The following is a 15,938-nucleotide window of genomic DNA, read 5'->3' as shown; positions in this document are numbered from 1 at the left end:
GTCCCCCAGCCGCATGTTTTTTGGCAGTGCACCATTTGCTGGTGGCGAAAATCTCTCTTCACGCCAGTTGTCTGTGGGATTTCCTGTAGAAGCCATCCCAAACTGCCGGGAACCCCGTGGGCAGGGGTGCGCTGCCAGCGGGGAAAGAGAATCCCAACGGCCAGAGAATTCCAGCCAATTTAAAGTAGTCGTGATCAAGAATTGAGGGGTGTGACAGCAATTAAACCTTTCTAGGTATTTCCTGAAAACAAATCTTGTTATCTTTTGAAATGCCGCAAACATTATAACATTATCGTGTAGGGTTAATCAACACAAGGACAGTCCACTCTGTCTGTGGTTCTGCTCTCAAAGGTCATCCACTAGGTCACTGATCTGCTACTTCGGAAAAAAACAACCATGGAATAAAGGTCCAAAGCTCAGGTCAGAATCCTGTTCTCTCATGTAGTAAGAGCATAATTTTCATATTCAGTTACTTTAAACTATTTCCTCTGCAGCCCGTGTACCTTTTGGAGCCTGTGTAATTTCTTGCTAGTTTTCAAGGTTGGCACACATCCTTTGAAACGAAACAGGCGTGCAAACACCACAACCTGGCACAACATCAAAGCCTCCCTAATATTTGACTGTGTGCCGTCAACACAGGAGGTGCAGCAGTGCCGTTGAAGACAGCCTCCGATAGCCAGCAACTGTTTCCCCAGTGAGACAGCACTCCGAGTATTGGGGACCAGATCGCTGAAATGTTTCTGTATTCCTTAGCCGCCACCATGGGTTTAAATGATCCAGGGACAACTCTACTTTTTGTTTTGCTCAGTGTTCTGTTCATTATGTGGTTTTTTAAAGCCAAACAGCCATGGAAAGGCAGGCTCCCCCCAGGTCCTTTTGCCCTCCCAATTCTTGGCAACTTATTCCAAGTGGATAGAAGAGCACCTCAGAAGTCTCTCATCAAAGTAAGCTGCTGACTACTGCACATGTCCGTTTTTCATCCCACCTTGTTCCCTTCCTCTAAACGCTTTGCCTCATCCAGGAGCACAAATTCACAGGTGCCGGAGCGCCTCTGAGGATCACATCCAAGAAGCTATTCTAAAACTGTTTGGCAGGATTAGTGAGTGTAATAATAATAATAATCTTTACTTGTGTCACAAGTAGGCTTACATTAACATTGCAGTGAAGTTACTGTGAAAATCCCCTAGTCGCCACACTCCGGCGCCTGTTCGGGTACAGTGGGAGAAATCAGAATGTCTAATTCACCTAACAAGCACGTCTTTCGGGACTTGTGGGAGGAAACTGGAGCACCCGGAGGAAACCCACGCAGACACAGGGAGAACGTGCAGACTCCACAGACAGTGACCCAAGCGTGACGCTGTGAAGCAACAATGCGAACCACTGTGCTACCTGCAAAGTGTCAATGACCCACCAAAGCAAGACTCACTGTCAATATTATCCAACCAACATCCAAATAAGCAATTTTTTCACTCGGGTTGCATATACTGCTCGGAAATAAAGGTTGGTGGATTTGTTCTAGCGATATTGAGGGCATTGCTAGTGTCCTGAACTAACTGACCAAAGTTGCAACTTTGGACCTTTCTGTTTCTGTATGAACGCTGCAAACGCATTTATTTCCCAAAATGTCACGGATGTAGGACCACAAAGATAAAGCAACAATATCATTATTTCCACCAGGGAAAAATATCTAGCTTCTGTAAAATTACCTTTCGCCCATAGTTTCATATCCTGGCCTGGTGAGAAGAAAGTCTGTCTGTTAGCTGGAAGCATTCATGGGAAATGAGTGTGGTCAGTCCCAATCTCATTCCCAGTGGGCGCAAGGCCAAGAATGGGATCTTCCTAGTCGCTGGTCTTAGTAAATAGAGGACGTTTACAGATGGTCACACTAGACTCATACATTGCTGGGCAGAACTAGCACCAGTATTATAGATCATGTGCAAAAAAAATGTGTGAATCAGGAAGGTCCCAGATTTTATCCGGGGACTGGTTGAACTGATCTCAGTGGAGATCTACAATTGGCTTCAGTGTCTTAGTTAAAGGTTTGATCAAAGTTCCTCTGCAACAGCATTTAAACAACCCAGTCAGTTATCCATTACTACCAATGCTTCAGCCCATACATTTGAAACCATCAGACGCAGGAGCAGTAGAGTACCATTTGGCCCAGTGAGTCTGTTCGGCATCCACGCTTAAGATTACAGCAATGATCACCTGGTTGGTCTCCTCTCTTCTACCCTCTACCCTGTTTGGGCAGCACGGTAGCACAAGTGATAGAACTGTGGCTTCACAGCGCCAGGGTCCCAGGTTCGATTCCCTGCTGGGTCACTGTCTGTGAGGAGTCTGCATGTTCTCCCCGTGTCTGCGTGGGTTTCCTCCGTGCTCCAGTTTCCTCCCACAGTCCAAAGACGTGCAAGGTTAGGTGGATTGGCCATGATAAATTGCCCCTAGTGTCCAAAACGGTTAGGAGGGGTTACGGGGGTAGGGTGGAAGTGAGGGCTTAAGTGGGTCGGTGCAGACTCAATGGGCTGAATGGCCTCCTTCTGCACTGTATGTTCTATGTTAAACCTCTCATTCAAAACTCTGCTCCCCATATCTTAATGTCCGTCCATAACTTTTGCGCTCCCCAACCTACATTGGTCCAATGTCTCAAATTTAAAATTCTCATTCTCGTGTTCAAATCACTCTATGGCCTCACCACTTCTTTTTCATTCCCAACTCGCTCTATTATTGGGGAATGTGATTTCAGCTGTATAGGCGCCATCCTCTAGAATTCACTTCTTGAATTTTGTCATCTTTCTCATCTTTAAGATTGTCCGCCACACCAACCTTTCCAACTAAACTTTGGGCATTTGTTTTAATGTCTGTTACACAGTTCTGGTGTTTGCCAATCTAATGTTCTGTTAAATTCATTGTGATGTTTTACTATTTTGACGGCAATATAAATGTAAACTGTGTTACTGATCATAAGACAGAGGAGCAGAATTAGGCCACATAGCCCATCGAGTCTGCTCCACCGTTGAATTATGGCTGATATTTTCTCATCCCCATTCTCCTGCCTTCTCCCCAAAACTCCTGATCCCCTTATTAATCAAGAACCTAATGTGGTGAATGTAATATATGTTACTATATATGTTAATTCACACTGTTGTTGTAAGCGCAGTAGCGCCATCCTACCACTAGGGGGAGTAGCGCTGGGAGCACTTAGGAACTTGTACTGGGCTCCACCCTTGGTTCCACCCACTACTCCTCCCCCTAGTGCAGCTGTATAAGTACCCGTGTCCAGAGTCAGCCTGGGTCACTACGAGTTCATCGACAGGTAACAGGCTGGCTCTGAAGTAAGTCGATTAAAGCCTAGATTCACATTGGAAACACGTGTCTGGTGAATTGATGGTTCCATCATCTATCTATCTCTGTCTTAAAGACACTCAGTAATTTGGCCTCCACAGCACCTTCTGCGGCAAAGAGTTCCACAGATTCACCATCCTCTGGCTGAAGAAATTCCTCCTCATCTCACCATGAGCTCTTAACTTATTTAACAGTCTCCTATGCGGCACCTTGTCAAAGGGCAACACGGTAGCACAAGTGGATAGCACTGTGGCTTTACATCACCAGGGTCCCAGGTTTGATTCCCCGCTGGGTCACCGCCTGTGCGCAGTCTGCACGATCTCCCCGTGTCTGTGTGGGTTTCCTCCGGGTGCTCCGGTTTCCTCCCACAGTCCAAAGACGTGCAGGTTAGGTGGATTGGCCATGATAAATTGCCCTTAGTGTCCAAAATTGCCCTTAGTGTTGGGTGGGGTTACTGGGTTATAGGGATAGATGTGTGTGCTTCGGTAGGGTCTCTTTCCAAGAGCCGGTGCAGACTCGATGGGCCGAATGGCCTCTTTCCGCACTGTAAATTCTATCATTCTATGATTCTAGAAATCTAAATAAATCACGTCCACTGGTTCTCCTTTGTCTAACTTGCTTGATACCTCCTCAAAGAACTCTCACAGATTTGTCAGACACAACCTCCCTTTGACAAAGCCGTGCTGACTCAGTCCTATTTTACCATGCACTTCCAAGTGCTTCGCGATCACATCTTTAATAACAGACTCTAAAATCTTACCAATGACAAAAGTCAGGCTAACCGGCCTATAATTTCCCTTCTTTTGCCTCCCTCCCTTCTTAAACACGGGTGTTACATTCGCCATCTTCCAGTCCTCTGGGACCCTTCCTGCCTCCAGTGATTCCTGAAAGATCTTCACTAATACCTCCACAATTTCCTCAGCAATTTCTTTTAGGACCCTGGGGTGTAGTCCGTCAGGTCCAGGTCACTAATCCATCTTCAGACCTTTCAGTTTCCCCACACCTTCTCCTTAGTAATGGTTACTGCACTCACCTCTGCCCCCTGGTTCTCCTGGAGCTCTGGCAACCCACTGGTGTCTTCCACCGTGAAGACTGATGCAAATTAACTATTCAGTTTGTCTGCCATTTCTTTGTTTCCTATTATTACTTCTCCAGCCACATTTGCTAGTGGTCCAATGTCTATTTTTGTCCCATTCTTATCTTTTCTATATTGAAAAAATCTCTTCCTATCTTCCTTTATATTACTATCTTCCCTTATATTACGATCAGTGGCTCTGATTGGAAAAACCATTTACGTAGCTATTGTGTGTCACGAGGAATGGGTTTAATGGTGAGGTTCCCCAAAATTAGCTGCGCACTAGACTCATACATGAAGAATGGTCTTTTGAATGGGATACTAGTGCAACTGCACCCTGCCAGCACTTTCAGCAAAGTTAAACACTAGAAAATAATCTGTCGGGGTAAGATGCATTTTTGCTCTCCCCTTTGTTACTTCAAGGAGATCATTCTGTCCGTGTGCATGTGTTGGCTCTCTGCACATAGCCCCAGCTTCTCCAATCTATCCACATAACTGAACCATTCTCGTAAATCTTTTCTGCACCTAATGCTTTCACCTACTTCCTAAAGAGAGGGGCCCAGAACTTCACGCAATATTCCAGTTAAGGCTAAACCAATGTTTTATACAGGTTACCATGGCTTCCATGTTTTTTCACTCTGTGCCAATGTTAATAAAGCTCAGATGCCGCATGCTTTATTAATCATGTTCTCAATCTGGGGGGCACAGTGGTTAGCACTGTTCCCTCGCAGCACCAGCGACCATGGTTCAATTCCGGCCTTGGGCCACTCTCCGTCGGGGAGTTTGTACTGTTCTCCCCGTGTTGTGTGGGTTTCCTCCGCGTCCTCATGTTTCCTCCCACACTCACAAATTTGTGCAGGTTGGTGGGGTTCCGGAGATAGAGTGGGGGAATGGGCCTGGGTAGTGTTCGTTCGGAGGGTTGGTGCAGACTTAATGGGCTGAATGGTCTCCGTCTACACTATAATTGTATGGATTCCTGCCATCTTCAATGGTTTATACACATATATATGCAGGTCCATTTTCTCCACCTCCTTTCGAATTGTACCCTTGATTTTATATTATCTCTCTACATTCCCTTGCCAAATGAATCACTTCATACTTCTCCACATTCAATTTATTTTGCCACTTGTTTGCCTTTTCCACCAACTTGTCTGTGTTATTTTTGAACTTCTACATTATCCATCTCACAGTTCCTAATACTTCCAAGTTTTGTTTGTCTGCACATTTAGAAGTTGTGCACTGTGCACCGAGGTCCAGGTCATTTATATCAGGGAGAACAGAGGCACAAACACCAACCCCTGGGGATCCCCACTTTAAACCTTCCTCCAGTCTGATAGACAACTGTTCATCACTATTCTCTTTTTCATGTCACTCAGCCAATTTCAAGCTCCAGTTTTGCTCTGAAGCTTGTTGCACAGCACTTTATCAAATGCTTTTTGGAAGTCCATGTACTGCATCAACTGCATTACCCTCATCCATATTGTTACCTCACCAAGAAACAGGAATGTTAGTGAAACACAATTTGTCAATAACAAATGCATGCTGCCTTTCCTTCATCAATTTGTTTTTGCCCAAATTATGCGAATTATGTCCTGAACTTTAATTTCTTCCCCACCACTGAGTTTAAACTGACTGGCCTGTTGTTGCTCAGCTTATCCTGTCCCTATTTCAGAAAATGGGTGTAACATTTGCAATTCTCCAGTCCTCTCGCACTACACCTTGTATCTAAGGTGCAACGGAAGATGCCGAGTCAAGTTTAGTGCCAGGAACAGGATGGAAAGAGATTCTTTGCCAGAAGTCGATGAAATACAATGAAGAATTGTTATTTCTTTATCATTTGTCTTCAGCTGGGTGAGCAATACGGCACCGTATTCACCATTTGGTTTGGCAGTTGTCCTGCAGTGGTGCTGTGTGGCCACGAGGCAGTGACAGAAGCGTTGATCGAACGAGGGCATGACTTCAGCGGCAGGTATATCTTGCCTGTCTTCAAAAAATTGTCAAATGGCTACGGTGAGCAAACTTTATATTCTCTATTTGAATTATTATTGCTGCATTTACGACCCTAATAACTGAAAATTTAGAATGAGCCCATTTGGTCCACTGACTTTATGCTGGTGCCGATCTTCAACTAGTTATCTCATCCAATCCAATGTCCCCGCCTTTTCCCCTATCGCAATAGTCATTTGTAGTTAAGCATTCCATGTTCTACTAACCACCAGTGAAAAATAATAACTTATAATAACTTATTCATTCTTCCAGTGATCATCGTAATTGTTTGGCTCCTGGTTCCTAATTTGGAAAGTCGAGGAACAAATCAGTCACCCAACCCACTGCTTTTAGCAAATCACAGAAAAATATAGAAGCAGAATTTGTAGTACACTTTTTCAATCCTCAAGGCATCACAAAGCTCTTCATAACCTACTAATTAAAGTCCTTCTGAATTGTGGTTACTGTTGTTATGCAGCAAAATACAATTACTTATCTACTAGCAAGACAATTCGACCAACAGTTATCTGATAAAGGACCAGGTGTATGTTTTTTGTGTTCTTTGAGGAATAAAAGTTGGGTGGAACACTGAGGGCTACCCTGCACTTTGCTGATCATTGTCATAGATCGTTACATCTACCGGAATAAGAAACGGCCTGAGTAAAACGACACTGCAATAAAGTGTCAGCCTATGTTATATACTCAAGTTTTTGCAGATGAACGTGAACACACATCTTCTAACTCAGATGCCAGAATTCCAGTACTGTACCAAACTGACACTGGAAAGCTTTCAGCATTTGTAGCTGCCAATTGGGAGACGCTGGGATGTTATGGAGCAAAAACATTGAGAATAGTTATCACTTTAACATTACCGCCAGGGAGCTGCACTTGCCCGAGGAAGTTCAAATGTTTGCCACTATCCGACATAACAGCCTCCTGAAGTACCGTCACATCAAGGGAACTCTGCCTCTTCCTGTTCACCATGGCATGGTTAATGACTCATGGGACCTGCACCCCTTCCACTGTCCAGCAGCAGATCTTGAAAGGCAGGCTGTAGTTGCTGATCTCCGCTCTAATATCCAGCTCATGTCCTACAACAGCAGGCTGCTGTTGGTCATATTGTTCCTCATCCGAGGTCCAACCAATGGAAGCCCAGCTGCTACTCATCCTGATGTAATTCTCAAGTGCAGAACAATAAATTCTCAGCAAATTTCCTTTAAATGAACCCTTTCCCACTATTAGGTGAGAAACTGCTGTAAGTATGCAATATATATCGTAATTTTCCAATTAGTATCAATCAATCCCCTCAATTGTCATTGAGTCTTTGCCTTGCTTCCACTAGCACATTTCAGCAGAACTTGGAAAGCTGTGGATGGTAATGTTAAATTTAAAAGTGTTGGATATATTGATCCAATTGATCGATGAGCATGATCATAAGTTGATAAGATATAGGAGGAGAATTAGGCCATTCGATCCATCGGGTCTGTTCCGCCATTCTATCAGGGCTGATATGTTCCTCATCACGGTAGCATAGTGGTTGGCACTATGGCTTCACAGCACCAGGGTCCCAGGTTCAATTCCCAGCTTGGGTCTGCACGTTCTCCCGTGTCTGCGTAGGCTTCCTTCGGGTGCTCCGGTTTCCTCCCACATGTCCCGGAAGACCTGCTATTAGGAAATTTGGACATTCTGAATTCTCCCTCCGTGTACCCGAACAGGTGTCGAAATGTGGCGACTAGGGGCTTTCGCAGTAACTTCATTGCAGTGTTAATGTAAGCCTACTTGTGACAATAAAGATTATTACAGACATTTTTTACAGACCAAGAGCTGGATTGCAAAATCAGCCAGAGCATCTCCTCCCTAGGACACATGACCTAGCAGCGGGTCTCGGCAATTTAGCCTCCCGAGCCTAACATCATCAATGTGATCTTGGCTGATCCCTTCCTTGCCTCAACTCCACCGTCCTGTCTGTTCTCCATAACCCTTCAACCCTTTACCAATTAAAAATCTGCCTAACTCCTTCTTAAATTTACTCACTGTCCCAGCATCCACCACACTCTGGGGTAGCGATTCCACAGGTTCACAACCCGTTGGGAGAAGTAGTTTTAACTCAAATCTGTTTTCAATTTGCTACCTCTTTTTCTAAGAGGTTTTAGAATGCCGCACAAGAGCATCAGCTTCTACTCTACTTTATCCATATCTTTTAGCATCTTGTACACCTCAATTTGATCGCCCCTCATTCTTCTAAACTCTAGTGAGTATGGACATAATCTGTTCAATCTATTCTCATACGACAAACCCCTCATCTATAGAATCAATCTAGTGAACCTCCACTGAACTGCCTCCAATGCCACTACATCTTTCCTCAAATAAGGGGACCAAAACTGTGCACAGTACTCCAAGTGTGGTCTTACCAATGCCTTGTATAGTTGTAACAATACTTCCTTACCTTTATATTCAATTCCCTTTGCTATAAATGCCAACATTCCAGTTGCTTTCTGAGGGAACCATCAATTCACCAGACACGTGTTTCCAATATGAATATAGGCGTTAATCGACTTACTACAGAGCCAGCCTGTTACCCGTTGATGAACTCTCAGTGAACTGCAGGCTGACTCTTGACAAGGGTATTTATACAGCAGCACTAGGGGGAGATGTCGTGGGCGGAGCCACGGGTGGAGCCCTGTACAAGCTCCTGAGCATTCCCAGAGCTACTCCCCCTAGTGGTTGGATAATGCTATTGCGATTACAAAGATATAGTGTGAATTATCATGTTACATTCACCACCTGCAAAAAAATCAAGTCCGGCGGGGGTGGTGGTCTACAAAGTCAGTCTGTCCGGTGGTCGAATTGTCCGCTGTGATCTGCGGAGCACCTGGGTTGCAGCCTCTTGCGGTGGCTGGATGGGTGTGGTGTGCTGGGGTACGATGGCGGACTACAGGGAGGGTTGTATCCGAGCTTCATACTCTCCTGGTTCGACCGGGGACTGGGGGCACTAGCCGGCGCGGGGGCGCGGAACTGGTGGAGCGATCCTGCGAGCCCGAGGGGGCGGCAGGATAGGGCGAGAGGTTCTACTGTGGCGGATCGGGAGCTGGTGGTATGCAGACTTCAGATCCAACAGTGAAAAAGAGCCGGTACTGGGCGATCTGGTTTACCATGTCTGCAATCCTGGGGAGGGGATACGCGTCGAGGAGCGTAAATCTATTTATGGTCTGACTATAGTCGACAACCATGCGGAATTTTTCCCCGGTCTAAACGACCACCACCTGAGCTCTCAAGGGACTATTGCTGGCCTCTATAATCCCCTCACTGAGAAGCCTTCGGACCTCTGCATTGATAAATACCCTATCCTGCAGGCTATACCGCCTGCTACGAGTGGCTACGGGTTTACAGTCCTTTGTGAGATTGGCGAAGAGAGGAGGGGGGGGGGGGATTCGCAGCGTAGCGAGGATGCAGATAGTTGGTGGGGGCAGGGGCCCGCCGAAGCTGAGGGTGAGGCTCTTGAGGTTACATTGAAAGTCTAGGCCTAATAAGAGTGACGCGCAGAGGTCGGGCAAAACATAGAGTTTGAATTTTGAGTAGCTAGCGCCTCGGATTGTGAGTGTCGCGGTGGTGCGCCCCTGGATCTGGACCGAATGGGAGCCTGAAGCGAGCGCGATAGTTTGCTGCACGGGGAAAGAACAGCGTCTTACCAGGTCTGGATGTATGGCGTTCTCAGTGTTCCTGGAGTCGAAGAGGCATGGTGTTTTGTACCCGTTGATTTGGACCTTTGCCATCGAATTTCACAGATGCTTCGGGCGTGATTAGTCCAGAGTGACTGCGCTGAGTTGCGGGTAGTCGGCGGCTCTATCAGCTGTGCTGGAGTGGCCCCGTGATGACTGCCCTCTGAGTTCATAGTCGTATTCTTCCGATGAGTTGTCCGAGCGTGGAGATGCAGGTTGGGCCCGTGGATCGCACTTGGCGGGCGGCGAGGAAGATGGCGTCCAAGATGGCGACCCCCATGAGTCGCACGTGGCCAGCCGCATGGTGGAGGTTTGCCAAGATGGCGGCCCCCATGGATCGCACGTGGTGGGAGGGGGCGGAGTCGGGGCATAGGCCGCAGCGTTTCGGGCCCCGCGGGCCTGCGGGTGGCGATTACTTTGTGCCGCTGGGGAGTTGGGAGCTGGGGCCCTTTTAGCGAGGCACACTCTTGCGTAATGGCCTTTCCGCCCGCAGCTGCTGCAGGTCGCATTGCGGGCCGGGCAGTGCTACTGCAGGTGCTGGTACTGGCTGCAGAAATGGCAGACTGGAGCAGCATAGTGGCTGGCTGGGGCAGCATGGTGGCTGGGCGGCTGCGTAGCACAGGCCTGGGGGAGTCGCTGGTCGGGGACCCATGATTGGGTCGCGGGGGTCCGCGGGGAACGAGTTAAGTCTGCGGAAGGAGACCTCCATCGTGGTAGCAGCTTCCACAGTCGTTTCGAAGTCTTGGGCCCCCTTTTCCAGCAGTCGTTGGCGCACATAATTAGACCTGAGGACCGCTACAAAAACATCGCGTACAGCAAGTTCTCTGTGGTTAGCTGTGGTAACCGCTTGATAATTACAGTCATTGGACAAATTATTGAGTTCCCTTAGAAATTCGGCGAGTGATTCTGTAGGCCGCTGGCGGCGAGTCGTGAACACATGGCGTGCGTAGACTTCGTTAATGGGCCTTACATATATCTTATCGTGTACTGCTAGCGCTGCAGTATATGAACCGGCCGAGTTTAGTTGCGTATAGATTCTGTGGCTCACCCTCGCGTGCAGTAGACTTAACTTCTGTTCCTCTGTCGTTTTGGCTGTGCTCGCTTCTGCCAGGTAGGCCTTAATGCACCGCAGCCAGTGGGAGAAGATTTATTTTGCCTCTGCATCCTGTGGGTCGAGTTCCAGGCGTCCAGGCTTGAGGGCTGATTCCATGATCGATCTTGACTGTTCTTAAGTCGATTAAATTGATGGAACCATCAATTCACCAGACACGTGTTTCCGATATGAATATAGACTTTAATCGACTTACTACAGAGCCAGCCTGTTACCCGTTGATGAACTCTCAGTGAACTGCAGGCTGACTCTGGACAAGGGTATTTATACAGCAGCACTAGGGAAAGAAGTCATGGGCGGAGCCATGTACAAGCTCCTGAGCATTCCCAGAGCTACTCCCCCTAGTGGTCGGATAACGCTACTGCGCTTACAAAGATATAGAAAAATAGAACAGTACAGCACAGAACAGGCCCTTTGGCCCTCGATGTTGTGCCGAGCAATGATCACCCTACTCAAGCCAACGTATCCACCCTATACCAGTAACCCCCCCCCATTAACGTTATTTTTTTTTTGAATTATCATGTTACATTCACCACACTTTCCTTATTGTCTGCTGCACCTGCATGCTCATTTTCTGTGATTCATGCACGATGACACCCAGATCCTTCATCGGAGGACCCTGAAGTCTCTCCCCATTTAGATAATAAGTTGCCTTTCCATTTTTTTGACCGAAATGCATGACCTCGCACTTATCCACGTTAAACTCCATCTACCACATTTTGGCCCACTCTCCTAACCTATCTATATCTATTCGTATTTCCTCATTGCAACTTACTGTCCTACCTATATTTGTGTCATTTGCACATTTGGGGATAGATCCTTCTATCCCTGATTCCAAGTCGTTAATATAAATGGTAAATATCTGGGGCCCATGGACCGAACCCTGTGGCACTAAGCCACAGGAATGTCTGGAATATCAAAGGAATGCATGCAAAATATGCATTCGAGATAAAAGCAGAACTCAGTAGGTCAAAGCAGTCTCCCCAAAATGCTCGTACATTTTAATATCGCACCTGTACTCCAATCCTCCAGGTCAACAAGCCCTTTAATGAAGGCCGACTATGAGAGCTGCCATTACTCAGTATTCCAACAGCACTCATTGTCCTGGTTCACGTGAAGGTTTGCCACTTGGATACGGTATCAGGGAATCCATCAGGGAATCCATTCACTGCGCTGCAACCTGGCTCAATATAGAACATAGAACACTACAGAACAGAACAGGCCCTTCGGCCCTCGATGTTGTGCCAAGCATTTCCGAAACCAAGATCAAACTATTCCCCTCCCTGTCATTCTGGCGTGCTCCATGTGCCTATCCAATAACCGCTTGAAAGTTCCTAAAGTGTCCGACTCCACTGTCACAGCAGGCAGTCCATTCCACACCCTAACCACTCTCTGATTAAAGAACCTACCTTGGATAAACCCTCCTATTTCTCCCACCTTGAATCTTATAGTTATGCCCCTTGTAACAGCTACATCCACCCGAGGAAACAGTCTCTGAACGTCCACTCTATCCCCCTCATCTTATAAACCTCTATTAAGTCGCCTCTCATCCTCCTCTGCTCCAAAAAGAAAAGCCCTAGCTCCCTCAACCTTTCCTCACAAGACCTATCTTGCAAATCAGGCAGCATCCTGGTAAATCTCCTTTGCACCCTTTCCAATGCTTCCACATCCTTCCTATAGTGAGGTGACCAGAACTGCACACAATACTCCAAATGTGGTCTCACCAGGGTAATGTATAGTTGTAGCATAACTCCGAGGCTCTTAAACTCAAGCCCCCTGTTAATAAATGCTAACACAATATAAGTCTTCTTCACGGCTCAATCCACTTGAGTGGCAACCTTCAGAGATCTGTGGACATGAACCCCAATATCTCTCTGTTCCTCCACATTCCTCAGAACCCTGCCGTTGACCCTGTAATCCGCATTCAAATTTTTTCGACCAAAATTAAGCACCTCGCATTTATCAGGGTTAAACTCCATCCACCATTTTTCAGCCCAGCTCTGCATCCTATCAATGTCTCTTTGCAGCCTATAACAGCCCTCCACTACTCATCCACTACTCCACCAATCTTGGTGTCATCAGCAAATTTACTGACCCACCCTTCAGCCCCCTCCTCCAAGTCATTGATAAAAATCACAAATAGCAGAGGACCCAGCACTGATCCCTGTGGTACACCGCTGGTAACTGGTCTCCAGTCTGAAAATTTTCCATCCACCACCACCCTCTGTCTTCTATGTTATAGCCAGTTACTTATCCAATTGGCTAAATTTCCCTCTATCCCACACCTCCTTACTTTCTTCATGAGCCAACCATGGAGAACCTTCTCAAACGCCTTACTAAAATCCATGTATACGACATCAACTGCTCTACCTTCATCTACACACTTAGTTACCTCCTCAAAGAATTCAATCAAATTTGTGAGGAAAGACTTACCCTTCACGAAACCGTGTTGACTATCCCGGATTAAGCTGCATCTTTCCAAATGGTCATAAATCCTATCCTTCAGGACCTTTTCCATTAACTTACCGACCACCGAGGTAAGACTAACTGGCCTATAATTTCCAGGGTCATTCTATTCTCTTTCTTGAACAGAGGATCAACATTCGGCACTCTCCAGTCCTCTGGCACTATCCCCGTGGACAGTGAGGACCCAAAGACCAAAGCCAAAAGCTCTGCAATCTCATCCCTTGCCTCCCAAAGAATCCTTGGATATACCCCATCTGGCCCAGGGGACTTGTCGACCCTCAGGTTTTTCAAAATTGCTAATACATCCTTCCTCAGAACATCTACTTCCTCCAGCCTCCCCGTCTGTATCACACTCTCATCCTCAAACACATGGCTCCTCTCCTTGGTGAACACTGAAGAAAAGTATTCATTCAACACCTCTCCTATTTCTTCTGACTCCATGCACAAGTTCCCACTACTGTCCTTCACCGGCCCTACCCTCACCCTGGCCATTCTTTTATTTCTCACATGAGAGTAAAAAGCCTTGGGATTTCCTTGATCCGACCCGCCAAGGACTTCTCATGACCCCTCCTAACCCCTTTTTTTAGCTCATTCCTTGCTACCTTGTAACCCTCAAGCGACCCAACTTATCCTTGTTTTCTCATCCTTTTTCCTCTTGACAAGACATTCAACCTCTTTTGTGAACCATGGTTCCCTCACACGGCCATTTCCTCCCTGCCTGACAGGGACATACCTATCAAGGACACGCAGTATTTGTTCCTTGAACAAGTGCCACTTTTCATTTGTGCCTTTCCCTGACAGTTTCTGTTCCCATCTTATGCTCCCTAATTCTTGCCAAATCGCATCATAATTACCCCTCCCCCAATTATAAACCTTGCCCTGCCGTATGGCCCTATCCCTCGCCACTGCAATAGTGAAAGACACTGAATTGTGGTCACTATCTCCAAAGCCCTCTCCCACAAACAAATCTGACACTTGGCCCGGTTCATTACCCAGTACCAAATCCAATGTGCCCCCCCCCCCCCCTTGTCGGCCTATCCACATATTGTGTCAGGAAACCCTCCTGCACACACTGTACAAAAACTGCCCCATCCGAACTGTTCGACCTATGGAGGTTCCAATCAATATTTGGAAAGTTAAAGTCACCCATGACAACTACCCTGAGACCTTCACACCTATCCATAATCTGACTAGATAAACACATGAGAAACAAGGGCAGTATACAACAAACAGGGAAATACGATAAATACAGTAGGGAAGGTTTTGCTTCGCAGCATGTGCAATACAGAATATTCAATCCCCCTTCAAATTACCATCTAGCATGTGTAATGAATAAGAACATAGAAGTTACAGTGCAGAAAGAGGCCATTCGGCCCATCGAGTCTGCACCAACCCTTGGAAAGACCACCCCACCTAAGCCCACAGCTCCACCCCATACCGTGGGGCAGCACAGTAGCATTGTGGATAGCACAATTGCTTCACAGCTCCAGGGTCCCAGGTTTGATTCCAGCTTGGGTCACTGTCTGTGCGGAGTCTGCACATCCTCCCTGTGTGTGCGTGGATTTCCTCTGGGTGCTCCGGTTTCTTCCCACAGTCCAAAGATGTTCAGGTTAGGTGGATTGGCCATGCTAAATTGCCTTTAGTGTCCAAAATTGCCCTTAGTGTTGGGTGGGGTTACTGGGTTATGGGGATAGGGGGAGGTGCTGACCTTGGGTAGGGTGCTCTTTCCAGAAGCCGGTGCAGACTCAATGGGCCGAATGGCCTCCTTCTGCACTGTAAATTCTATGATAATCTATGTTCCAGGTAACACAGTAACTCCTCCTAACCTTTTTGGACACTAAGGGTAATTTAGCATTGACAATCCACCTAACCTGCACATCTTTGGACTGTGGGAGGAAACCAGAGCACCCGGAGGACACCCATGCAGACACATAGAACATAGAACATACAGCACAGAACAGGCCCTTCGGCCCACGATGTTGTGTCCTAGATTAAGAACAAATTAATCTACACCCCATCATTCTACCGTAATCCATATACCTATCCAATAGCCGCTTGAAGGTCCCTAATGTTTCCAACTCAACTACTTCCAAAGGCAGTGTAATCCATGTCCCCATTATTCTCTGGGTAAAGAACCTATCTCTGACATCCCCACTATATCTTCCACCATTTACCTTAAATTTATGTCCCCTTGTAATGGTTTGTTCCACCCGAGGAAGAAGTCTCTGGACTGTCTACT

The 15,938-nt window shown here is 46.8% G+C and overlaps 1 protein-coding gene across 1 annotated transcript in view; it reads left to right on the top strand.

Moving 5' to 3' along the window:
• Positions 1-446: 446 nt before the first annotated feature.
• LOC119957958 (cytochrome P450 2C15-like) overlaps positions 447-15,938 on the top strand; it is a 52,344-nt gene continuing 36,852 nt past the window's right edge. The window contains exons 1-2 of the mRNA XM_038786188.1: positions 447-944; positions 6,265-6,427. Coding sequence (XP_038642116.1) covers positions 735-944; positions 6,265-6,427 — 373 coding nt within the window. The 5' untranslated portion in view covers positions 447-734. The remainder of the gene's footprint in view (positions 945-6,264; positions 6,428-15,938) is intronic.

This window comes from Scyliorhinus canicula, chromosome 27 (assembly GCF_902713615.1).
Source record: "Scyliorhinus canicula chromosome 27, sScyCan1.1, whole genome shotgun sequence".
In the NCBI taxonomy this organism is placed as follows: domain Eukaryota; kingdom Metazoa; phylum Chordata; class Chondrichthyes; order Carcharhiniformes; family Scyliorhinidae; genus Scyliorhinus; species Scyliorhinus canicula.
Note: the sequence above shows the minus strand (reverse complement) of the source record. Positions and strands in the feature narration are given on the sequence as shown.